Genomic DNA, 27,423 nt, shown 5'->3' on the forward strand with positions numbered 1-27,423 from the left:
CCTTGTTCTACTGGGGGACTTCAACGCTCACGTGGGCAATGACAGTGAGACCTGGAGGGGTGTGGTTGGGTGGAACCGCAACACTAACAAATGCTAATCTTTTACAAGCACTAATCAGGTACTCTGAATAAATAAACAACTGAATGTTCCAGAAATTTCTACAGTTAAATTAATACCCAAAAATCCAATAATTATTTTTGGAGGCAAGGAAGAAGAATGAACTCACTAAACCTGTTTAGTGAGTTTATTGTACTGATAAAAACAGACATGTAACAAAAGGCACAAAGTCATCTTAGTCTCTTCCAAAATCAGGAATCAAAGGGTTAATGCTACTAAAGTACTGTGTAAATGTGTACGTACTTCCCCTCAGAGCTGTAGCTGTTCATGCTGCCATCAGTGGACTCCCTGCTGGCCTGCCGGTTCATGGCTGACCCTCCTCGTGGATACTCCACAGCCATGCCCGTCTCCACGCTCCTCTGGATGCTGCTGCTGCCGGCTTTACTGACCTTCTTCCCTGCCGAGGCCTCTGTGGCGAAACGCAGGGAAACAGTGACAATCCAGTACCGCGGCAAACCAGGACTCCCATCAGTTATCAGGCCTCTCATCGAAACTGAGCTGGTACACATCGGAAATGGAAGTTTTGCGTCTCTGCGGGGTTACTTTCAATCTCTGCTTTGAAACTCATGGCAGCAACTCGGACAAGCCTGATAACCTGAGATCGATTCCATGCAAAAAGTCACGTCTCGTGATGACCTCACCAACATCTCGACAAATTTTAATGCAAAATAAAAAGGTAACACAAATTTGTGCACAACACAAATATTTTCAGCTGAGAAAACACGTCACATGGATCACCCAACCTTTAACCCAAGGTAGAGCAAACGTTTGTTACTTTTGGTGATGAGGTCACAGGAGAAAGATCCGAATCATTCCACTCAAACCTTTAATATCTAACAGGGATGTAAGGATAAAAAGAGGCCGAAGAGGGTTGAGGAAATCAGACAGCTTAAAACCAAATATAAAGGAAGAGTCCAGCACATTTTAGAAGCCTGTTTTTTTTTAAATCTTTAACACATGTTGGATTTTTGATTTAAAATGAAAAGCTCTGTATAAGTAAACTGCAATCAAAACGTTTTGAAATGTTATTAAAGAAATTCAGGCTTGTTGTTGAGCTGATTCAACCTTTAAACAAAGAGGTGACGGGAGGGTGGAGTAAGGATGCGTGCCGGAGACAGAGTTCAGGAAGGGCTCATCTGGGAACAGATTTCTAATTCTGCTGATGTTTTTGCTCGTTCCCTCTGTGGCTACATGTCTGCCTGAGTCTGTCTCTTCTGCTTGTACATGTCTGCTGTGATGCTTTCTCTTATAACCTATGAACAGGAAGTCTCAGAGAATATGAACAAGTGAAGTCTTTATAGTGTATTTATAGTGTAATGTGGCAAAAGGCTCTTTTCTGTCTATGAGCACAGCTATCCGCTACGTGTCGTATCTACTGTGGTTGACCTCCTTCCTTTTGGTTTACCTTTCTGTCTGTCCGCCGCCTTACCCGCCGCCTCTGAAATAACACACAACAACAACAACAAGACCAATAAACAACAACAATCTGACATATTCTCAAGGAGTCTTCAGGGTGTGGTGATCATGGTCATTAGGCTTCATGTACAAATCTGTACAAACAAGTGCACACATACGTGGAAGGTCTTAATCCATTAGAAAAAAAAAATAAGAGCTGATTTCTCTGTATGAAGATATATTTAATCAAAATGTACCTACAGCACCTACAGAGTACTTTCTTAAAGGGGTATTCTAGAAAGGAGGTTTAACAAACTCTGGTTTTGAACATAAACTTTGAGTTATTTTGCACAGGGAGGGGACACTTTGGGCTTTTGGTTCCAGAAAGGCTTTTTTGCATTTATATTAAGAATCAAATAATTCAAGAAAATAAACGGGCCACATTCCTTTCAAAACAGCTTATTAGTAAAAAAAAAACAACCTGTTTTTAGGAAGATGTGTCTGTAAATGAGATTATGTGGTGATGAGAGGTTTTATTCTAACAGTTTGATTTATGAGATTGTAAAGGGTAAAGACTTCTTACCCTCCTCTGACCAGATGTTTTAAATCTATATCTATATAGATTTTTTTTATATAATGACTAATAAAGAACATAAATGAACACGCAAATCATTTCTTTCAAGATTCAGTTATTATCACCATCCATGTTATGCAGGCAGCATCTGTTTAAGAATATAAAAATGAGAACGAAGGTCCGTATTTAAACCTCAGAACCAGGAAAGTAGACCCAGAAATTTTATTATAAAGTTTAAGGTGAAATGTTCATTGTTGGAAAAAATATTTTAACTGCAAACTCTTGTATTTGTAGGCTTGTGAAGACTAAAGGAGACAAATTAAAGGCAAATTTTTTTGTGTTTATTTTGTGGTGATTGTGTTGTGTTCTGCAAATTAATTTCTGAAAATTATGTCCGAGTGTGACGAACAGACTTTGTTCTGATGAAAGCGCACCACCGAGACCTTATTTTATCTACAGCAGTGTAGATACCTCCCAACCTTGGTCCTCGAGGAACACTTTCCTGCCTGTTTGAGTTGTTTCCCTGCTTTGACACACCCGCTTTGAATGAGTGACTGATTAACAGGCTTCTACAGAACTTGAAGACCTGCTAAAGAGCAGAGAAGCACCTAAAACACGCAGGATAGTGGCCCTCTAGGACCAAGGTTGGGAAAGTATGTGTGGTCGGAGAATTAATGAGCCAATCTGATGAAAAGTGACACCATTTGAACAAAACAAAACAAAAAAAAAGTGCATCTGGGAGTGAGAGCTAATCCAATGTGAGTTAAAAAAATCCTCTCTGGATGCCAGGCATTATGAATTAATCCTGCTTTTATATCAGTCAGATTGGTTAAGAACGAACAACTCACCTGCCAGAGAGCAGGTTTACTTTACAGAGTCTGTTACCATGGAGACAAACTCTCATGGCGCTTTCTGGAATACCCCTAAAAAGATTTAGTCAGTTTATTGACATCGCGTTTGACAATAAAACCACAGGAGAAACTGGATCCAAAGCAGAGAATCAATGAAGTATGCTGCCAGAAACACATTACTTTTATTTGGTTTTCTAACTAAGCATAGTTTGCATCTGCTCCATGAACCCTATAAAACATACCAGGGTGATGACCTGCATCATACAACAGCTCCATGTGTTTTAGGAAACCAACCTGGACACTCAGAGTGCAACACGCGCTGAGAGGAAAAGTGAAGCCATGAGTTGGATACACATTTTCAGTCATGGTGACCGTGGTCAGTTGAACTGAGGAAGATGAATCTTATCTAAGGAGATCCTCAGATGAGAAGCAAAACATCTTCAAGAATCAAAGCAGAGGTGCAGCTGCTTTCAGTTCAACTCGCTTGAATTCATTAGGGGAAATGGCCCACTTTTTTTGCATCACAGTGCAGATAAACAAATAAAGAAAACAAGAAAAAGCATCTACATTCGTACACACGTTTCCATTTAATTGCACACACACCCAAATCAATCTGCATTCAGGGATAAATGTAAATTTTTAAAGATTTTTAAAAATTTTTTAATTAATTTTTGTTTGTAAAATTTACACAATCTGTGCTGTTTTACTGTCAGCCTTTTACTGACACTGGTAGCTCAGGAACATCTGTGGGGAATCTTGTTGCTGATCAGAAAATAATAGAACAGAAAATGCTTTACTGATCCCTTGAGGGGAATTAGTTATCTTGTAATGATCTGTAATGAAGTTGGTAAAATCTGCCACAGACACTTAAACCTTTTAACCAAATGAGGGCAGTGTTGCACTGCTTTTACCGCTTAGCAATATGTAAACTTTATAAAATAAAATAAAGTAAAATTACAAAACATGTGCACGTTTTACTGATTTTAAAATTCACGTGAGAGTCTAAATATTTAAAAGCAGGCAGATTCAGAGACTGCTGAAATCTAACCGGCCCCTGAAGTGAACTTTTTCACTTGACTCTTTATAAAAGAGTAAAATTGACAAATTATGGTTCTTTAAACATTCATCATGCGACTTGTGTGTGTGTGTGGGTTGGGGGGGACAACACCTGGAAGTGCTACATGTAGCTGCTGCTGTTAAGACCTATAAGTGACCACAAAATTCTAAGTAAAAACGGTTTAATCTCAAACTGAGAGTCATGTAAAAGGTTTCTAAAATAACGTTCGCATGAACTTCTATGACAGCAGTGATCCACTTTGGTCTCACCTGAGGATGGACTGACTACAAGTAAAATATGAATTATTTATTAGTTTTACACAGATTCTTTAAACTATGGCCAAGCATTTCCTCTAACATTTAAAACCTTAAAAGGGTTATTAAAAGTTAGTTACAACTCAGTGATGTCACTGATGATAAATCAGATTTCTGTTGGAAGGAAACTGTGGTTAAGTAAAGGAGGAAGTGATGAGACAACTTCAAGGTAATGTGTTGATTATTTAAGAAACACCTTTTTCTAGAAGATCTCCATTTGATTGTTTGCTCATCCCCTTTCGCTGTAAGAATAAGTGAGGATTTCTCAGACTTGTCTCTGACCTGTCTGGCTGAGCTGTGAGGTACTCCGGCTCCGTCTTGACGGCAGGATGGCAACAACGCGCTGGCTCAGGCTGGAGCGCCTCTTCTTGATCCCACTCCCCAAGCTCCCGAGTGCCGTGTCCGACTGGCTGCCGTCGGCGTGCTCCATGCCGTAGATCTCACCGCTCACGCTGGTGCTCTTCATCATGTGGCGGCCCGATGCACGCATAGCTCGGCTGAGGGTCACGTTTTTACAAAGCGTTAGTAACTCCTCGTTACAGAGGGGCCATGTTGGACAGGGAAACGGGGGTACCTGAAGCGTCCCCGGGGTCTCTCTGACTGGATGGACATGTAGCTGGTGCTACTGATGCGAGAGGCACTGCTGGTTCGAGAGATGGCTGACACGTCACTGACATCACTGTCTGAGGACTTATGGGATACATTTTCACTACTCCTCCTCTGGTCCTTATAGAGCTGCAGGAACCACACCCAAGACAGAACAAGTTGGTTTCAGGTAAACATTGATAATTTTTTTAGTTGTGATTCATGAGCTTGGACTTTGAACTTTTTAAAATAATTTGCACCTCTGGTCCACACACAAATCAAGTTTTAGGTGAGGAAAAAAGGAGATTTTGAAAAATACTTCACAAAGCAAACATTTTTAACATGTTGATGTATCCGTGTGCACTCAAACTTGTCAGCTTTTCAGCATGCCCATTGTCACTGGAGAATGTGTTTTTTATAATTGAGAAAAAATATTTGTTTAAAGGTATCTGGACTACGGAACAAGAAAGCACCCCATTGACATACTTTAACATTGGGTAAAATGAATCAAATCAGACCTGTATTAATGTCTGTGTGAGACTGACTGAATAAAAACAGTCACCTACCTCTCGTTTGTTCTTGAGGGCTCGATCCAGGTCCTGTTGGCTGGAGGTGGGGGGAGCTGACATCCGGTTAGAATGAACCCTCATCTGGAGCTGACGAACACGCTCCTCTGCTACCAGGGCTGCATGTGCAAAAAAAAAAAAAGACAAGTGAACTGATGATTAGCTGCCACTTCATTAGACAGAAGCTGAACGAGGACAAATGCAAGACGGATGGAGCAGAACCTCTAAAACCCATTTAGAACCCACCACAAGTTGCTGGTCATGAACTATGACCAGACAAATGTGGTAGGAGCTGAAACTGACCCATAACTTGTACTCTGAGAGCTAAATGGCTCTAACTCGATTTTGCAGATATTGCGGAGAAATTTGGTGTGATAGTGGCTGAGAGTAATTCACACCCCATACCCAAAGGGCAACACATTACACAACATCTTTATTTAAAACTTTGGCATTAACTGCTGGAGTCAACACAGTCTGTCCATTATCAAAATTTAACCAAAACAAGCGGGTGGATTTTAAGGAATCTTTCTGAAACTAATAACAGGGAAGTAGAACTGATTAACCTTTGGAGCCAATCCAATTCATGATGGCCACCACAGCTAATCAACTTTAGCCAACACAGAAAATGACTAATGCAGTCAAATTTACAAATGCTGAGCTAAAGTTTGATGTGATAAGAGATGAGAGTCACCAACACATGTGCTAAGTCAGATCTTGCGAGAGCTCACAATGTTGCATGAGAATGTGCAAGTTTGACCAAAACAACTATTACTCTGTTCCTTTTCATCATAAGATTATCTTAGTTAAAGAGTCTGAAATGCTAGGCTTTTATTTAATCATGTCTATATCTTCCTTAATTTATCAAGACCTAGAAAATCCCAATAAAATAGATTTTACACTTAGGACCTGTTTAAGGCATTTGTGTTGCTCCTGTAAAGAGTTAAATTGGTTCAAATATTAAATTAACACTGTCTAACAACAAAAATTTACATTTTTCATCATGTATTTATACCCCGAATACATCAAAACCATAAATAACTAAAAAAAATTAAATGAGTAATTGGCACAAATGAAGGTAACTCTTGTCAGAGTGGCTGGATGACCCTAATCATCTTCAGTAACACTTTTATCCAGGAACAAGAATCTGTCCTCATACCTTGTTCTACAGTACTGGTCTGGGGGGGAAGCTGGGGGAGCTGCCTCACTCTGCGCGCCAACGAGGATGCCGCTGCACCGCCTTGCAGGAGGCCCCTAACATGAAACAACATGACAGTAGAGCAGACGGAGAGGAGAACGGACATGGAGAATCAGTTTGAGGGAGAACAGAAACAAGGCTGGTGGAGAGAGGAAAGGTTAGGTGATCCAGGACACCTTTAACTGCTCTGGTTCCTCTGGGTATCCTGTTCACACAAAGTAATTTAAAATGTATGCGGGAAGATCAGAATAAGTACATTAAAGTGAAAAAATAAAAGTCTCAGCAGAGAAAAAACACGAGCAAATGTCCTGACTGAAAAGAAGTACCATTAAATTTGCAAAAACAAAAACAACAACAACAAAAAAAGACACAACAAAGCCATCAGAAATGATTCAGTTTAGAGTTGAGACATCAGCAACAGCATCATATTAACAGTGAAGCAGGCAGAAGCTTGTTGAGGGTGGGGGTGGGGGGTGACAGTGAAAAATCATGTAGCCAAACAGAGCAGCAAATCAAGATTTAAACTGTGAAGCATCACATAGACTTTAAACTCAACCCCATAATTTCTCCACATGTTTATTCACTCTAACCCAGAAAAAGTCAATCAACCTGAATTGACTGCAGTTTAAACAGTTATAACACAATTTACCATAATCATTCCTAATATGTTCTCATTCTATGGAAAAAAATAATAATAAATGTGTTTTTTTTATTGCATCACTGTTTAAATACAATTTTAAACTAAATTTTCTTCATAATTTTGATTTTTTCGTATTTTTCGAGTAAAGCTAAAAAAAAAACAAAAAAAAAAAACGGGGGGCAGAAGTGAGAGTCTCATTCCTCTGGAGCGCCCCCAATCTGACGCACGAACGTTCACAAAGACGCACAACCACAAGAGTCCCACACAAATCTGTAAGCAAGCAAAACTCGCACGGGGTGAAAACAAGCAGCAGATGAGAATAAACAGTGACGCAAAAAATAATGAGACATTAGTAAAACCTTAACTATACCATCATGATCAGGTTGATGATTTAAAGTTTTAAAGAAACATCTTTGTACGTTGTCAAGTTTTCTACAATCACATTGTGGATTCAGTCTGAGACAGGAAATCCAATTAGACACAACGTGATGAAAACTACAGCCTATTAATGAATGATGGTAATGTTTGGCTTGTTTAACCCTCCAGCTGGCCTTGGGTCAAAATCAGCCACGAGGCCTCAGTTTTGAGTTTAATGGTTTGTCCTAAAACATGTTCTATATGACTCTGCATTCATGAATCACTGAGTGACCTACAGTCAGCTTAGCAGTGATGATACAATGTTACTCTATCCTGTAGTTGTCGGAGGCTCTAACCTTCAAACTGTCTACTTTCCCTGCTCTAACACACCTCATTTAAATAAGTGAATTACCTCCTCAGAATGTCACTAAGCTTTGCAGAAGCCTCTCAATAACTCATTCATTTTAGCCTGATGTGTTGAAGCAGGGAACCAGATAAAACATGTAAGACAGTGGGCCACGAGGACCAGGGTTTGGGGACCTCTGCGCTCACACATCCTCTAAAACACATCTGGTAAAACCAGCAGGTATATTAAAACAACAGACAGGTGTGACAAATGAAAGCCACTCCTCATGTCTTTACATTTTGTTTAAGACGCCAGACTTTCTTGTAATACTTTAAAGTGGTTCTGATCAATAGTTCTTCTGACAACTTTTATTGGTTTTCATTGGACTTTGGATGGTTTTTAAACAGTTTTTGTCCAATCCCTGTGTTTGATTATTTGACAGCTCCATAAGTATTTATGAATCACCTTCTTGGTGCAAAAATACAGTTTTATGCCCCGCCAACTGTCGTGTTTGGATTTTCTCACAGATGCAACTAAAGAAAAATAATTTGCCCCTGTGACAAAGAGCCTAAAGATTCTTTGCAAAGTTTCCTGTTAAATAAAAATACTGATTTATTCCTCATGTTTAGGGGCTTTTTCAATCTGAGTGATGCAAGGGCTGTGATGGACTGGTGTCAAGGATGCACCCCTCCTTTGGCTTGCTGACTGCAGGGATAGACATCAGCACAAGATCCTAAACAGGATCAAGTAATTGCAGAAAAAGAATAGATACTGAGTACCCAGATGATCCTGTGATATGTGTTGTCTGGGACATCGGCCCCTGTTAGGATGGCAAATTAGTCTCAGGAAGGGCAAAAGAGCAATTCATGGAGCTCAATGAAGCAATATCACACTAAACAAGTTGACTTACTGAGAACAGACAAACTGGGGGACACTCGGGTCAAGAGAGGGACAGAAGTGTCAGCTGATCACTACCCAGTGATGTAAAAACAGTGGTGTGAAAGATTACTGGGCAGACCTGGTCAATTCAAATGAGTAGAGAGTGAACTGGAACTGTTAGAGGTCCTTTTCCATGAGATCCTGAACTCACACCTCTGCAAAAGTTTCACACGTCTAAGGAAGACTAGGACTATGGAATACATCTGGTCCATATTCAGGACGTCCACTGCAGATGCAGGAACCAGAGGACCTATTGGTGGACGCCAGGGGTGATAAAAGCTGTCAAGGTAAAGAAAAAAGCTTTCAGGGCTTGAACAGCCCAGAGAATTCTTAAAGCACTGAAATTTACCAAGTGACCAAAATGACTGCAAAGTTAATCATGGCCGAAGCTCAAACTTGGATTCGGGAGAAATGTGACCCGTGCTGGCAAAATGAGTCCCAGTGAGGAATTTGTCAATACAGACTTATTATTATTTTCAAATTCTTCATTTGAAAAGCTTCAAAGTGATATATGGTTTGTTAAAATTTGCAATTTATCACCTGACCAGGTGTTCATTGTTGAAGAGCCTTCAGATGATTATCAAACCTTGGATTAAGAAGAAGCAGTGTCGTTTTTGTCCAGGTCATGGAGATCTTTACCACTGCAGAGTTGCTGAGGGTGGTAATGGGAGTTTATTTGTTCAGTCCACATGGTTTTTATAGACCTGGAGAATGCTTACAACTGTCTACCAAATGAGATTTTGTGGGGGGTACAGTAGTAGGTCAGAGCGGTACATAAATGAGAAACTTACAAAGCTTATTAAGCTGCATCTGTTTGCCAGTTGGTAAGACAATTCACAACATCTTTGTTTGTCAAAAATGATACAATTAAACCTTGTCTAACAATAAATGTACATTAAACCTAAAATCTTGTAATTTGACCCTTTTTGCCATTCCTTTTTTCATTTTGCAAAGCTACAGTAATGTTTATTTATCATTTTTATATATAGGTGGTTGAATAGTTGATGGTGTTTCTGGGTAGGTGTTTACAGGCTCATAAAATGAAGGGACATGTAGAAAAAGTGTTTGAACAATCTGAGAAAGTTGATTCTCCTAATTTGGACTTGGAGAAAGTGAGTTGGGCCCGTTTCTGTTTATGCTGAGTCCACAGTACACATCTTACCTGCCGCCGTCAGACTGCTTCCTGCCAAGAGTCTGACACTCTGGGCTTTCCAGAATCCGAGGCTGCCTGGAGAATGGTGCATGAGCAAAGGGAACAGCACAAAACAGAATCAACAGATAAACAAATGGATGGATGGATGAGAGCATGATGGAGGATAAATCATTTTGATGTAGAAAAGTCCAACTCTGTTAGGGGCTGTCATTGGCTGAAAAAGTTTTTGATGTGGAAAAGGAGGCATGCTGTGATGGATTGTATGTTGGTGACAGGAATATAAGGGTTGCCATACACTCATGTGTCATCTGTACCTGAGCCTGTGTAAATGTGTGTTTGTGGACAGAGGTGTGAGTGTACCTCTTTGTACTGAGGTGAATTAAAGTCTCTTGAGTGGGAAGTAGCATCCATATTCTCCATTAATGGACATGAAAATGACAAGGATGAGGCACGCACCCGCCACACACACACACACACACGCACACACACAAAAACACAGTCACACATATAACATGAATTATGAACATCATATCATCTCTGAGTACCAGGCCTTCGAAAAAGCAACACTTCTCAAAGAGAGAGGAGCAGGCGAGAAAACAGAAACCGCAGAGCTGCAGAACAAAAAGTGGACTGCAGGAAGCGAACGCAGCAGGGAGACACCGTGGCCAGCAGTGACTACTTTAAGATAAAAGTGACACAAACCTTGCAAAGAAAGTCGCAAAACAAGAACAGGAAGTCAGGAAAACACTAAAACAACATTAATCACAACTAAGGTCTGCTTCTGCTAATCTAACTACAAACTGAAAAACACAACCAACACAGCCACTACACTTTTATCAGAGCAGAATTGAAGTTTTCAGTGGACATTCACTTCTAGCTATTCACAGAGTTATCAGTACGCAGCAAAGAAAGAGGAGCAAAGATCACGTAGAGCTTGACATCTGCCTGAACCTTAACAAGGCTGATGGACCATGGAGATGCATGTCAGCTTTTAGAGAATCTAATTTATGCTTCTACAAATGTTACACTAAAAGAAAAAAGGGAAAAGTAATTGTGGGAAAAAGGCTTTTTCTCTTCTTGTTTTAGTTCAACAGAGCAGTTGATACTTTGTGTTATAATAGTATCAGATTTTAAGGCACAAGTCAAGCTCCAAGAGTAAGCAGTTTCAGAGAGGAGAAGGGGGTCCACAACAGGGTACCTGTCATCTTCAGGGGAAGCATGTTGGATAAGAATCCGGGGACTTGCCGGACGTCGTCGAGGCAGGGAATGGGACAAAGGCTTTCTATGTGTACACATACAAAAGATGTCACCTACATGACAAACTCAGAGTGAAATGTCAGTAAAATGCTGTTTATTCATTTAGACCTCTTTGAGACAACAGAACAAGCACTAAACACAATACTGGCCGACTGAGGGATGTTTTAAAAATATATGAATTTCCATTTTATGCAAATTAAAGTTATTTTATCTTGCAAAATCATTTTTCTATCTTAAAGAATGTTACTTTTGTTTTATTTAAAAAAAACAACAACCTTCATGAGAATTCCAGGCTGAAGATGCCCAATGAGAGGTAACTGTTAGCACTAAGGTGAGCATGAACAGGATGAATGATCCACAGTCTTTTTTTTTTTTTGGGTGGGGGTGGAGGGGTATTGGGATAACTAAGGAGTGCAGCTCAGCTGAAGGACTGTTCAAAAGGCTGGACAGTGAGATTCATCTTCATTAACAGTTGTTATAGTGAATTCAGTGACTGCTGTCTAGATACTGCGGTAGGTGACAGAAATGCAGTTTGGCACAGTGATTCCAAAGTGTAACAGTTTTGAAACTGAGCAAACATACAGTGAGTGCAGTCAACGCCGCTCGCTATTTGATATACTTTGTAAAAACCTTTGAACCTCACAGGTAACTGAGGGAATGTGCAGGAGTTGAAGGAGGAGTAAAATGGAGGCAAATGGCAGTGGCGAACTTTCAGGGCCTTTGAAGAATTCAGTGTAAGTCCAGCGTTTACGCATTAATAAATAATTTTGAATTATTATTATTAAATTTAAAAATCCATAGCTTACATGTCTACAACATAACAATATAACACAAGCTTGTTTGTTTTCTGTCCGAACGCTGCACTATGAAGTAGTTTTGTGTTGAGAAAAACATTACTCAATCAGAATGTTTTGTTTGCGGTCTTCTACACAAGGTACTCTGCATCCATATCATAACCCTCTGACTTCTAAAACAAATGAGAATAAACTGAAAGGTATTCTAGACAGGCTAATTTACAGAGGAAGCACAGCTAACGTTGGTATTCTGCCTTAGGCTGCACTGAAAAGGACAATAAAGTGATTAACTTTGTTTAAAACAGGCAACTTAAAACTTTAACATTTAGAGCTTATTAAACACTTAATTTGCTAGTTGTGTGGTTCACAACTGGGAATCAGAAAGAAATAAAAGAATGAGAAGATTAGCTGCTGAAAAAACCCAACTATAACACAGGAGGTCATCTTGGAACAGCTTTCAACATTAACACTTTGAGAAACAATGATAAATTATTTTTTTTAATTATCAAGAAGGACTGCCTGAATGGATTTTGTTTTCAAGTGAACATCAGCAGTGAGTTAAACAATTTATTTTGGCTAGCTTTGCTGTAGGGGGTATTTACAATGAGTGCTGTCACGTTGTTTCTTCCTCACTTAATAACTCAGTTCTGGTCACTTCGTACCCAGACCCTCCAATCTTCCTACCTGCCTGACTCTTGTCTTATGGTCTTGGAAGCTTAGAAATATGGAGTTGCAAATGCACAAAATGACTTGGAGCTCTTTACTACGGTGTTGTAGCCTATTTCATTGAACTATTTTGTTGCTACATGCACACTTGTCGCATGATTTTCAAAAGATTGTGCTAAATTTGTTATGCAGGCTCCAATTTATGCGTCTTGATTGGATCTGTTTTACTTTTGTAACTAATAAAATCATAATGCGTTTCAAAAAGCAAAATTTCAGCTGGTCTGTTATGTTGTAGAAAACATCAATAGGGTGTGTGGTTGTGCCATGAGTTTCCTACTACTTGTGAGTGTTGATTTATAACTTAAAAAGTCTGTCTTTGCAACTGCAACTTGTTTTATATATTTGCATGGTTGCATGTGTGGAGTGTGTGTGTGAGAGGTTTGGTAGGATATAGAAGGCCCAGCTGTGTCCTTGCCACTGCCAAATGGTGGTATGGATTAGGTGATGAGGGAGAAAATTCACTCAAAAATATATGCAGTGAGGGTGGAATCATTCAGGAAAGAAAGCGCTACAAAGGCCAGGAGCAGCTGTGGACTAAAAACTGTAGGAAGGACTACAGGAGGAGGGGTGGGAGCAGAGGCTGGTACCTTTCAGTCTCTGGTGAGGGGGCATGATTGTCTGGAGTTAGACAGTTGGCGCTAGCACTCCTAACCCTGTCCAGAGAGGGCTTCAGATCACTAGATGCATCACATCACAACATGCCATCCAATGGAGGAGGAGGAGGAGAGGACGAGGAGACAAGAGGAGACGACAGGGACAAACACAAAGAGAAACAATGGACAAACAGAAAAAGGTTTTTAAATGGAAAATTATTTTACATTCTGTAAATCTTAATGTTAGTCTGAGAGTTAAACCATTGGGATGGGAGTATGTGTTAAGATGTTATGATTGTCATGAGGGTGAAGTAAGGTACAGAAAATATGTCCCAACTGTTAATGACAGGGATTGATAATTTTTAAACTAAAATCGGTCAGTGTCCAATATCCATACTTTCAAATGTTCCTTCAATTATATGCCTATTTTATTACTGTCTGCTTGAATGGTCCTCTTGGGGTCATGTATGTCATTTTAGGGCATCTAAGAGTAGGTCATTCATCTTCATATTTTAGATAACATGCTTTTATTGCTATTGCATAACAGAATGAAATGATTTAACATTAAACACAATAAATGACTGAAACAAAAAACTTTATTAGGTTACAGAATCAAGACTATTTATTGCTAGAATTACCAACATGTTGAACGTCTCTGTTTTGAGCACCTCTGGGTGAATTCATACTTCTGCCAAGTCATGATATTTGGTTACTTTGTACCCATACTTTTTGGTTACAAAAAGAAGTCATCTGCCACAGGGTTCTTCATACTAGCCTTGGTCACCATCCCAACACTTTATTCTACTGGAGTACACTTTTGAAATTAAAATAAGCAGATTTGGATCGGTTTATTATTATTATTATTAATGGGGTTAGGCCTGGGCATTTGGGGCTGTAGTTCCTGAAGTTTTCTGAAAAACTATGAATCTCAAGAGATAAGAAATTAAAAATGCAGTTCTATTCAAATCAGGCATTAAGCTTCTAAATTATGACAATTTAATGTTTTCCTAAAAACACAAACAGGCTAGGTTGTGCTTTTCTCTGTACTTCATACAAGCAGTGTCCACCTCAACATACTGCATCTGCACTCTGAGTCCGTGCCTAGCATTTCACCCACCATGACATGAGTGATTATGTGTGCCTCAAGGTAGAAGATTTAAAAATAAGACCAAATGCAGTAATGTTGACTATAAAATAAAACAGCTTATTCCCTTTGTAAGACTGTTGGGAGCTGGTGCCTGCAATGATATTGTGCATATGGTAAGTGCAAGTGTACAAAATTGAGTTGGTGGAAATGAGAACTGTCCAGCACCCATCTGAGCAGGAAATGCAGCTGGCTGCAAACATTTCTGCAGTGTTAAAGACCTGATCTGAACTTGTACTTGTAGTGAGCACAGAGAGAAGAAGGAATCATCATCTCTGTTTATCACAGGCTTTCTACAAATTCTGCTTTGGCTCATTCTTCAACGGCGTGCCCCCCTAGATTTGTAACACAAGTTTATTTATGGTAAGAAAGTACCCTAATGTTATTTTGTCCCAGGATTTAGCTCGCACAGCTTTTTTCTTTACTTCAGCCTCAGCCCTGATAGCTATTGCACACAGAAGGTTGTGATGATGATAAATAAAGAGAAACATGTGTTCTTGTTTTGATAGATTTACCATTGGCAATTTACAAAAGTTCTGTCATTACAGACACTCTAAAGCAGTTTTATTAAGCTGTAAGATGAACAGGTTACACAGCAGAGTTTTTATTGAAGGTATTCACATCAATGCTGTTAGTGTTTATAAATAACTTGAGATATTAAATTTAATCCTCAACCCCTACTTTAAGCCTTTTCTACTGAGAAAAAAAATGTATCTTGTTTTCGTGTGTTTTTGTTTTACCAAAGTGACAACTCATCAGTGAACATTTGACTGGAGTGTGACATGGAGTGCTATGTTGCCACAGTGCCACAGCCATCTTTAATCACTTACCAAGGCTCATCTTTTCACATGCATGAAGAGTGGAACTAGTCACAAACAGAGCATGCAAAATATTTTTCTGGGGAGATACTCACGTGAAGGTAAGGCAGCAGACTTTTGAAAGTTGCAAGCTCAAGTTTCTCCTCCTAACTTTAGTATGTGTTGCTTTCTGAGTGCCTTTAACTGTTACGTTTTTTTTAAATGGCTGAGAAAAGTTCACACTGTCAAAAGAGAATGTCAAGAGGTCTCAGTACACTTCAGATGGTGAGACATCTAGGTTTTGTTTTTGTGTCCTCTTATGCTGACATGACCCTTTTAACCACTTCAGATTCATCGTTTATTACATAAAGAAAAACACTTTTTAAAAGAATGTAACACTGTTGACAAAAATCAACCGGTAGCATTAGTTTGGGTCCTTGGACCCCAAAATAAAAGTTTTATATATCTCACTTAAGACAGAGCAACATTTTACTACAACCATGATTTGCCTGGGCATAATTCTGGTTTAACTAGAAGATACGCCGCAATGAACTAGATAAGTCTCAGGCAAATGAATGCTCTGTACCACAACGAATAAAGGTAAATGAATGCACTGTTGTGAGAGCTGATAATACAAACATGAGCTTAGGTTAACTTCAGAAACTACACTACTACACGTTCTGATGCAAAACTGTGGTTTTAATCCCCACTGCAAAAAGAAGTGCTGCTCTTGGGTTTTTCTGTATCTTAACCCACCCATTGCTTTATTCTAATTCACAAAACAGTATCTGAGAAAGTTGAAATAAAATTAGCCTCAAAAAAGTCTCAGATTTTCTTTTAAAGAAAAATTTCTATATATTACATGATTTTTAGGTTGATCACTCTATTAAAATGGGTCTGTTTTTATGACAAAGACCTCAAAAACATTTAAGGCTGCAGCACAGTCCAGGGTTCCCATCCTTTTCAGATTCTCTGCAGCATTTAAAATGCACATAACCAGAATACTCTTGGTTTGAGTTGTACCCATGGACCGTATGCTGGATTCTAATATTAGACCAGGTGTCCCTGTCTTCTGTCGCTGGGAACTGGAGCCAGCAGGAAGCAGTTTATGGGCGCTGCCACGTTGTATTTTTGAAATCAGATTCTACTCATTAGATATGAGGGGCTTTAACGTCTGCCTAGTCTTCCACACACAATCATGGTGTTACATTACTATTTTTTTAAACATACAATAACTAATTACAGCTAAATATTTTTTAAAATGAATACTTGAGCATACAGCAGCAAGGTAAGAACTTTTTAAAGACTTTTTCCTTATTTTTAATAAGGAAAAAGTTGTATTCATGTACATAAAAACTTGTACTAGGACCAGCTATAAGGATGCTGGTCCACTTCCAGCTTCAGCTTTCAGAATCCTGTATGAGGTCTAGCATGTCTACAGTCTATACAGTTGGAGGTTGTACCTAACTGGGTGACACTGCACAATAATCATCACCTTCAAGTTCATCACCTCTGTATGGTTTCCGTCAGGTCTCAGTCCTCGGACCCATAACCCTTGAATTACACACCACCTTCTTGGATCAATTAAGCATTTCCATGACATCTCGTACCACTGCTACATGTGATACCAAACTACACATCGCACACAAGAACCCAGTGAACTCAAACAGAATCTCAGCTTGTCTTTTAAATGTTTCCAAATGCGTAAATGAAAACCAGCAACAGTTAAACCTCTCTAAAAATGTTCCTCTCTGCCAATAAATCCGCACTATACAATAACATAAACTACTGCTTCATAAATTATATCCCAAACAAAGTTTGCAAAACTCCCGAGTATGACTGATGACCAGCTGTCCTAAACTCAGGCTTATACAATTTCTCAAACCCTACATTTCTTTCAAAACCATCTTCTGATCTTGCCATTCATATACACAACAGAGTCATCATCTAGACTGCCTTTCATTTGTGAACTACAAACTATCCAAAGTTACCAGTTAATAAACCTCAGTTTATTATGCAACACTGAGGGCATTAATGTAGGTAAAACACTGAAACGTGAAAAGTCTACACATTTTACCATTTTGCTCATTCAAAGCATATGGAAGTCATACCCCAACACCTACCTGTTGGTCTCTTTGTGGATATTATTTACCAAAAGGATCATCTTCAGAGTAAGAATGTAAAACATCTTCTACTGTGAGCACACATGCAACAAATACAAGTGAGAAAAGGAAGAAAAGTGTCTAAGAGACAAGGCAACATAAAGACAGATCCTACAGAACAGAATGAGAGGCAACTTATCCAGTGATTTTATTTATTGACAGTTAGCTCATCTGAAGCAAAATTTATTGTTTTGTTTAATTCCATGTTTATTTTAAAATATTGGCTGTATTATAACTGAGAGAAAGGTTTCTACATGTTATACTGTTTCTTAACGCGTGCCCATGGACAGAGTAAATCACTGGTTAAGCTTGTAGGTTTTTACAGGGTGAGCAAATGAAACAAGAAACCAAATGACAAAGATACATACTACCAAAGCTGAGTTTTTCGCTACAGTTCTCCTTAGCAGTGAAATTATGCTCAACCTTCAAACACATCTGTGTGCACACAGGTTGACTAGTGCTCAGTCAGCGTTAAAACTTTTATCAGCCTCGACTGAAACACACAGATGTATTCTGAAGAATGTGACTTACCTCACACACCGTGTGCTCAAACAGCAAACTAAGACCCATGTAGATGTGAGTACTGCATGTGTGATAAGCAACCTTTATGAAAACTTAAAAAAAATTGCAGTTTTAACTGAGTACAGATATGGATTAGAAAAGGTTTGGAAAAAAAAGCTTTCAGCAATGACAAAACTAGTGTATAATCACTGGTCTGATTTCTATAAACTGTTATTTAGCCTTTCAGAATAAATGCCACATTGTTGTTCTGGTTGGAGAACCTCAATCTAACCATGATCCTGTAGTGTCCTCTGGTGGACCTGAGGGAGCAGTGCAGCTGAACAGCCAGGAGATTCCATCGAATCATCATGAAATATGTTTTCTGTCTTGCATTAGGCTGCTGTTCTGAAGTGTCTTTTAAAATGTGAGTGTTTATACTTTATTCTGAATTAAAATGGTTGTCTAACAATATCTAATTTAATTTCACAGTATTTTAACAGTATGTTTCTACTTTATCATTCTCTAAACTGTTTTGTTTCCTTGACTTATCAAAGAAAATACAATGATGCGACTGGACAAATCACCAAGTACATGAGAATAAACCTCGTCTGGTCCCAGAATGTAAACAACATGTCACGAGTGACCAGTTTACCTGGTGTGTAGGCACTCAGCACTTTTGCCTCGCATTGATTGGTGGAGCATGATGACCTCACTGTGGTTACCATGGAGATGGATGACACGTGAGGATATCAACAACAGTCAAAACAGCAGAAGAGCAGAGGGGAGAAGGGGGTAAATAGGGAAAAGGAGTCTGCAAACTTTCGCACAAACGCACTTTCTGAAATTTCACTGATATATTTTACACAAAAAAACAAAACTAAATTAAAAAAAAGTTAGTTTTCAACATCACAGTCAATGTTCAGTTGCAGCACCTAAACCTAAACAAAAAAATGATTTGCTCTAATAAAAGTAAAAAAAAAGAATTGTTCAATAAAATTTGTAAAACACACAATAATAATTCAAACACACAATTCTGCAGCACAAAGTTATGCAAAACAATTCAAAGCCTCGTAACACAAAACCACAAAACATCAGAAATATCAGGGTCAAATGCAAACTTCCCACACTGAACACCCATTGGATCCACTTTATCTGATTACACATATGCGCAGGCACACACACACACACACCTGTCGTCCAGGTACTCCTCCCCTTGCCGGCGGCCTCTGGCAGCGTCGTAGTAGCGGTTTGGAGATCGAGAACGACGAGTGTGGGGAAGCTCATCATCCAAACTCCTGAAAGACAGACAAACGGACAGATTTGTGTCAGGGTGGGGGTCCGGTGGTGCTGCCGCAGCCTCTTTAACTCAGCCTGTAAAAGCAGAGCTGGCAGCACTGTGTGTTCTGTATCAAACAGCCACTTCATTAGCAGATGGACTCAGTCTGGTGTCGTCCAACAAACTTGTTTCCTCTCTGATGCATGTTTTATGTCCTCCTGTAAGTGAGCCCCCCCCCCACTGGTCTGATGCTGGTCTTTTATTAGCATTAGCATTATAAGCATCTGAAGAAAGTAACAAATGCATCATTATAGCTTTGTCTCTGACCTCTGAGTGGGAACGTTGGGTGCTCGGGACCTGATGCGGCCCTGCTCCTCACGGTGCGGGGACACTGAGCGGGAACGTATGTGATGGGAGGGTGTCCGCTGCTGCTCAGGCACCTCGAGGGTGGACGTGGACTCCCGCTGCCTCTCCCTGCCACGGCTGTCTGCTGCAGGCCACAAAGATACCACATGTAAATACAAAAACAAAGGAAGTTTGGATATACAGATGCATTCACATCTCTATAATATCTGTCTGTCTATCTATCTATCTATCTATCTGTCTGTCTGTCTGTCTGTCTATCACTCAACAATTCCTCCTGGAGTATCCCAAGGTATTCCCAGATTCACAGTATATAATCAGAATTTACTTCAGAGTCACATTCGCTGTGTGAATTTTGAGTTTGAAGCCAGATCCACTGTAACTTAACAAGCATGCAGTAAAACTGGTCAGATGATTGAATCTGATAAAGATACAATGTGATGCTGGTATATAATCCTTCCAATGAGTTCTAGGTCTCCCCCAGGGTCCCAATGCCCAGAAAAACCTATGGAGGGGAGTGCAAGGAGGTATCCTAATGAAATGCCTGAACAACCTCAAATCCCTCCGTTCAGTGTGAGAGGCCGGGCATTGTGGTCCCTCAACAGTTAGAACATACTCTCCAACACCCCTTTCTGAAATTTGGGACCACCAGCCTGGTCTGCCATGCTACAGGTGTTGTGGGGTGGCAGACAGAAGAAGCGTGCCAGCCCCACACGTCCAGTCTTCACCATCACGGAGAGAATCTTGTCCAATCCTGCCAGCAGCTTTACAACTACCCTGACAACCTTTGCCAAGGCAACTCCCCTTCCCCTGAGTTCTCAGACTCTGTTTCCCCAAAGGTGAACATGGTGACTAGATTGAGGAGATCATCACATGCTCCTTCCAGGTCGACAGTTTCCCCACCCAAAACAAGCACGGCCTGGGATGAGCCCTGCTTTCCTTTTCCAAGTCGCTGACTGGTTTGCCAGAGCCTCCTTCAGGCCTATCAACAGTTCTTCTTCATGGCCTCTTTAAATTCCTCCCATGTTTTTGCTTCCACAACCACAGAAGCCACTTGAGCTGCCACTTAAAAGTGTAATGTGTGCAATTATTTCAGGACAAAATTCTGCGACAAACTGTGAGTTACCGAGAAAGTCTCAAGAATGACGACAGATAAAAAGAAGAGCTCTGGGAAACACAGTATGTGATGTGAAGAAACAGTCCCCACCCACCTTTAGATACTACTGCTGTACCCTCATCAAATTCAGGCTCTGTAACACGCTGAGAACCTAAACAGTCATAAATACACACGCACACACATATAAATACATGTATGCACACACACGCACAAGCACAAAGGAAACATAGGTGAAAACAGACATTTGTATTGACAGACATGTAATTTGCTTGATGAGAGGAAGACATTCACAGCCTCTCTTACAGTGATAAGATGAACACACATACACAGGTAATAAATCCGCAGACGAAAAGGGATTCTCAGACTTACGCTGCAGCTTCTTGCCAGGTGTGTCTGTGTGGCGCCTGGGCAGGTAGGGGGAGGGTCGAGGCAGTGGGATGGATGAGACATCATGGGTCTGAAGTGGATACCAGTGAGGCTTGTCATCGAGTAAGGCCGTCTCCAGCTCTATCAGGATCTGTTCGACAGGATCAAAACAGTGCTCATACAGAGCCGGCTCAGACTCGGTGCTGACATGTGTCAGGGGATTCTGAACTCATTAAACACTGATAGGAGCAAACACGCAGAAAACAGACTCAGATCTGATCATTCAGGCAACATTCAGGACAGCATATCAACATCCCTTTAACGGGAAACACAAATGTTTCCTTCGCCCACGCTGAAGCTAGAAATTGACGAGTTACCATGGGATGTTCTTTAACACCTCTGGTTTCTGGGAAAAAAAAAAAATCTGCTAGTAGTGGAGTCCAATTTCACAACGTGTACCCTGTACAGAAAACCAACTACTTGCTTTTTAAACTCTTCAGAGATGGTGAAAAAAAAGCAAAAGATTTTACTCTAGATATTAAAGAGAGGTTGGGAATAATTCAAACACTCAAAACAGAGATAATGAGGGGAGTGCAAACTCACATTTAACCTGCTTGTTGTTATCTTATGAATGCGGTGGCAGACAAAAAAGTGAAACACCCAGAAGGAGCTATGCGATGCACATTACAGCAATCCTCCTTTGGTGTGGTCTGTCTTGTATGGGCGTAAATATTTTGTGCTCGTATATCAGAATGTGTAGTTGTGAATTAAGTTTTGTAATCTTGTAAACCAAAATGTCTGAGAATTTTATCTTTGTGCACATGTAGATAAGAATTTGTGTGTGTATAAAAAAAGATTTGTATTTGTAAAACAATAATTACCAAAGTCATCTTTTTTATGGTCTGAGCAGAAAGCTATGTGTAAAACTCTGCCTGTGAGTTTTATTTTGCAAGTACGAATTTTGTCCGGAGTTTTCTTCCTCACAGCTGATTGGTCGATGTCATGCCAATCACAAATTTCCCAATCCGATCAGAGAGCAGATGGGTTTGGCTGTCGGGTTGGCACTTGACTTAGCAGCAGGACCTGGAAGGGTAGTATAGTTTCAAGATGGAGGACAGCGGCAGCGTTTCTGCGGCTCAGGTAGGCATTACTTTGTGGTTTAATGGAGCAAAAATGAAATCATCATCCAGATAGATGCATATTTTTGAAAATCATGTTTGGTTACTATACTTTGTAAGATATATATACATATATATACCTGCCTGATAAAACCATTGCTCCACTCATGCTGCAACCCCATATGCCCTCTAGTGCTCATTCTACAAGCGCCTCATTTTCTACCTGAGGTCACTGAAGTGTTGAGAAAAGAAACATCAACACACAGAGGTGACCGCCATGCCCCAGCCCGGCAGCAACAGTCAGAAATCAGCTGCTGTGTGTAGTACCTCTCCCATAAAGATGCTGTCCACCTCAGGAGACCTGGGTTGGTCCCACACCGTCAGCTCCAGCATGTGGTTCCGAAAATCCCTTCGATGGACGTGAGAGTAGACAAACGCCTGGGTCCACTTTGGCTCGCAGGTCTTCTTCACTGTTTTTGTCCTTCGTTTGCTTTTGTCACTGCGCGAGAGAATACAGATCTATGATGCCGTTTTTAGTCAACTTTTACTGTAGCTTTAGCTGACAAAAAAAGAAATCACAACCAATTTCTCATAGCCATGCACCATTAGAAAATGATCAAAGAAAGCTTTCAGAAATCTGGTGAAATCAAAAATGATTTTCTGTAAAACAAATTTTTATTATGGGAACAGTCGACACACTTCATACTTTCCTCTTAATGATGAACTTTATAAGACACTAAGTCATTTGGCAGCCTACAATGATTGGTCAGCCTACCTGCGGTCTGGGAGGAAGTACATTTTGACGTAAGGACTCCTGGGACGCCCATCAGGCCTAAGAGGAAGCTCCACAGCCTGCAGCACGTTGACGATTAACTGGTGACCCACTTTGTCGTACCACAGCTTCACCTGGGTGAGAAGCACACAAACATAAGTGATGTTTTGAGTTCTCATTTGAGCACCAATGGAGACCAGCCCAATCAGAGAGCACACACTCACCAAGAGTCGGCCCGGCATCAACTGCGGAGCGTCTTGGAGCATCCCAGGACTGGAGGGAGATAGGACATTTAAGGATGGTCTCTCCATCTTCTGGGACTCAAAAGAACTGGAACCTGCTAATAAACAAAAAGGAAACAGAAAAGTTTGAAACTAAAGTAGGGGAATGTCTGCTCTTATTCAAAGTCTCCTTTTGACAAAGTAAAACATAATATAATTCGTAACCAAATCCAAAAATATGTTCTTATAACTTCTGGTATTATTGAGAACTTTTCTCTTTCTCTTAGAATCCTGTCAGGATGATAAATGATTCAGAATATTTGTCCTAGTTTGCAGGTTTTGTGTTGCAGGAACTCAGGTACCTTTTTACTGACTGCCTGAAGAAACTGCTAACACAAAAACACTTTGCTGAATTTAATACACATTACATAAAAAAGACATGTTTTTTTCTTAAAGTTGATCAAACTCCTTAATTCAAACAGATATCAGTTTTTCATTTGTTTGTTTGTTTTACTTTTTTATATATAAATTAAAAATCCAACACGATATGACCCAGATATCCTTCAGTTTGTGTGAAAAGATGGATAATAACCTAAAACCTGATACACAGGTCAAACTAAATAAAATAGAATTTCTTCAGTCAAACTTTGCTTACGATATATGTACAAAGCTCTCAAACAAATTAACTGAAGATAAAGTGAAACCATTCATTAACAATTGTTAGTTCACTTGTTTATTACCAAATAAAATAAGCTTTGTAGTGAGACAGACCTACAGAAACATTTCAAGAGAGAAACTTACTAGATTCTAATGGAGGGTGGGACGTATCGGGGATTCTTGGAATATCACTGGAAAAGAGACAGTAGTGAAATGTCAACAGTCACGCTGGATGAAACAACGTTAGAAATGAAACTGCTAAAGAAGCATGCAGAAGCATTTGGACAGGAAGAAGGAGTGGAATAATGAAAGTAGTTCTGGTGTCCAGATGAAAAAAAAAGCATCATGTGGTTCAACAACACGAAGAAGCAGAGGAAAGATGAGGCATGCTCCTCTCATGACCGCTCTGTTTCTCCAGACTCATTCACACACTTCTGGAGGCCGAGTCATGAGCTGAAATAATAATAATAGATGAAAACCAGCAGCTCGGTTCTGCCAGCAGCATCAGCTTTCCTCATCGTCCGCCCTCCGCCCTCCCCCCACACCCCCACACCCACCCATGGAAACACAAGGATTTACTGCACTAGAAACAAAACTGAGCAAACTGCGAAGCACTTATCAGTCACATTTTTATTTCAAAATCTGCTTCTTAAAAGGCTAAGACTTGAGTTTGTTAAGGAGGAACCCCAACGCCGATCCAGTTCTGCTAAAACCAAATTGCAGCCCCCTTCTAGTAGCCCTCTCTCACATTCGTGTATTTGTCTTGCATTTCTATGCTGTTTTGAGACATGCGGTTGTATGAAAATAACATCACATGATCTTTTTATGTATCTAAAACTCTAATATCTGCAATGTGACCTTTAGCGGTGTCAGGCTGGCACAGATTTATTGGTCACGTTAAAAAATTTTGTAGCATGAATGTAGCAACCTTGAAACACCACATATAGCTCACTTTTAGTATGACATTACACAATGTCACGCCGGACTACGTTAAGTACTCTGCTATGGTATTTTGGCATACTTGTGGTATTTTTATCCACAGTAGGTAATGCCATTGTTTGTCTTTCTTATCCGTCTCATTAGAGCCACATATCAGTGGTGTATTCCTTAGTGTTCTTAATATATGCCTCTTAAATACAACATTCATGATGTTATGTGGTTACTGCTGTGTGCATGTTGAGTTGTTCAAGTATACATGACGTTGTAAGAGTACCAACGTCTACACGAAGGTTGGGTACTGTGTGCGGTCACATGATTTGTACTGCTATACAGTAAATCTGGCAGGAACTGATGTGCAAGTGGCTGTTGTTGGTTTTGGTTTGGACTGTACTTGAAGACGAGGAGAACAGTGGACAAACTGCCAGACTGATTAATTTCAGAGTGGAACGACGACCCAGAAGATGACGGGTAAGACCATGGCTAGATGTAGACAGAGGACTTATATTCCGACACACAGACTCATGGAAGAACTGAGACAGGGAGATGCTCCTGAACGTCACAGATATGCTGCAGCGACGTCACACCAGTGAGAACAACAAAACAGCGAGGCCACGGCAACGTAGCGTACGCCAAGCTTACACCATGGTACACTGTAACTTTCCTGCCCTTCAGCTAAATACACTGACAAAATTATTCAAGGGAGTGCACCACAAATGTTACACAAACGTCATAAGAGTTAACTTTTTACAACGCACGCTTCAGTATTGTCCAACGCCATGAAAAGCAGGTGATCATGTAATTCCCTGTTTGTGTGTTTGTCTGTTTGTTGGTAAAATAGCTCATGAACCGCCAGACAGATTTAATTCAACTCTCAGAAAGTAATCATTAGATGTATATAACTGCAACTGATTAACCTTTGGGGATTCAAGATGGCTGTCACAGCTAATCAAAAAAGAATAATAACTATACCTCTGTCAGTTCTACAGCTATAGAGCTAAAACTTGGTGTGGTAGTAGCTGAGACCCATTTTCATCATGTACTCTGAGGAAAACTACATTTTAATTTCTTCACATTTGGACCCACATAAAGAATTTCTAAATGCACCAACAAATGTGGCAAAATATAAACACATATAATGCATAAAGCTGTACATATCTGATTTAACAATCTATTTCAAATTTTAGATTTTATGTCTTGAATATAAAATCTGTATTAAACTGATAAGTGTTTCATGGACAATGTGTTGCCTTTAAACTCAATTCAAAATCAAAAATTGAAAACACGCAATTTCAGTAAAATAGACTGATTTATAAGTGCCAAAGTTCCAACTTGAAGAACTGACTTTACAGAGATAATGTCGATGCTGTGAATGACTTAAGGGCCCTTAGATTTTCCTGCGCAGGCAGCTGAAAAGCTTGTGAAAAGCGTTTTAAAATGATGGATGTTTCTTTGGGGCCATTTTGGATCTCGTCAAGTTCAATCTGATCGTCACAACGTGGCTGTTTTAACAAAAACGTGTTTTCATCAATCTGCAGCCCAATAATGAATAAAATTGTAGAAAACCATTAATTCATCCAAAATGACACCAGTGAAGAAAATAAGCTTCAGTGAGTGTGAGAGGATTACAGGGTTTTAATCAAATAATTACATAAAACAAATAAAGAACAGAATACTTACTGATATTTTCTATACACCCTTCGTCAGTGTTTGGAGAGAAACGATTACATTCAATCTTTTTTTTTCAGCAATTAGTGTACGAGTTGAACTCTAACATCTTCAGGACTGAGTTTGGACCATAATGAACACAACTACAAAATCTCTGAAGATGTTTTTTTTAAGGATGCCAATGCAGCAGCTGTCAAAAATTCCTACATTCATCAACTTTCTCCTCTAAAGTCCAACCGCTGTTAGGGACTACGTCTTGCAATAATCCGAGCTGACAGAAATGCAGATGTTTTGGGTGTAAAAACTGTATAAGATGTGTAAAGAGATGTTAAAGCTGCTGCAAACGGCTCGTTAGGATCACCATGGTAACCACGCACCTGTGTCAACCCATGACAGCACACTTAATGAGTAGAAAGTGAGACTCAAATAAGCAGTCACTGTGTGAAAATTATGATGTGCTGAAGAAATTCCTGTCAAAATGCTTTCGGTTTTTGCCAATTTAATTTCCGCCTCATGATTTACTACTACAAAAAGTCATAGCACACAGCTCCTAAATGAGACAGATGTTTCAATGTATTGTATTGTGAGAGGAATAGTGAACCAAATATAACAAAATGGAGGAATAACGGGTAACAAGGGCGTTTCAGTGCTTATGGATTGGCACCCTTAGAAATCTAACATGAACAATGAGCAACAGCTTTGTGTGAGATTAATCAGAGTGAATAAATCTGATGTTTTTCTCATTTATCCCCCAGTTTGATGAAGCTTTTATTACTGAGAACTTCAGAGTTTGAAAGTGGAAATGTTAACAGTGACACATGTACAGAATGGAAATGTTTTCATGCCACTTGTAACTATTTTTTACT

At 39.8% G+C, this 27,423-nt stretch overlaps 1 protein-coding gene across 9 annotated transcripts in view; it reads right to left on the reverse strand.

Moving 5' to 3' along the window:
* The window catches only part of LOC108239158 (regulating synaptic membrane exocytosis protein 1), a 101,905-nt gene that overhangs the window by 9,414 nt on the left and 65,068 nt on the right, over nt 1–27,423 (reverse strand). For 2 of the 9 annotated variants that reach the window (XM_017421687.1, XM_017421685.1), the window contains 19 exons: nt 26,570–26,587; nt 24,098–24,144; nt 23,300–23,415; nt 23,079–23,209; nt 22,631–22,802; nt 21,189–21,336; nt 20,914–20,970; nt 19,667–19,829; nt 19,254–19,358; nt 18,716–18,775; nt 13,454–13,543; nt 11,288–11,371; nt 10,099–10,164; nt 6,616–6,710; nt 5,460–5,578; nt 4,883–5,043; nt 4,591–4,805; nt 1,523–1,555; nt 361–526 (listed from right to left, as the gene is read on the reverse strand). In XM_017421687.1, the coding sequence (XP_017277176.1) occupies nt 361–526; nt 1,523–1,555; nt 4,591–4,805; nt 4,883–5,043; nt 5,460–5,578; nt 6,616–6,710; nt 10,099–10,164; nt 11,288–11,371; nt 13,454–13,543; nt 18,716–18,775; nt 19,254–19,358; nt 19,667–19,829; nt 20,914–20,970; nt 21,189–21,336; nt 22,631–22,802; nt 23,079–23,209; nt 23,300–23,415; nt 24,098–24,144; nt 26,570–26,587 (2,046 nt within the window). The remainder of the gene's footprint in view (nt 1–360; nt 527–1,522; nt 1,556–4,590; nt 4,806–4,882; nt 5,044–5,459; nt 5,579–6,615; nt 6,711–10,098; nt 10,165–11,287; nt 11,372–13,453; nt 13,544–18,715; nt 18,776–19,253; nt 19,359–19,666; nt 19,830–20,913; nt 20,971–21,188; nt 21,337–22,630; nt 22,803–23,078; nt 23,210–23,299; nt 23,416–24,097; nt 24,145–26,569; nt 26,588–27,423) is intronic. The other 7 variants (XM_017421686.1, XM_017421689.1, XM_017421688.1 and 4 more) reach the window with 7 other exon arrangements.

The sequence above is a fragment of the Kryptolebias marmoratus genome, linkage group LG22, assembly GCF_001649575.2.
Source record: "Kryptolebias marmoratus isolate JLee-2015 linkage group LG22, ASM164957v2, whole genome shotgun sequence".
Taxonomy (NCBI): Eukaryota; Metazoa; Chordata; class Actinopteri; order Cyprinodontiformes; family Rivulidae; genus Kryptolebias; species Kryptolebias marmoratus.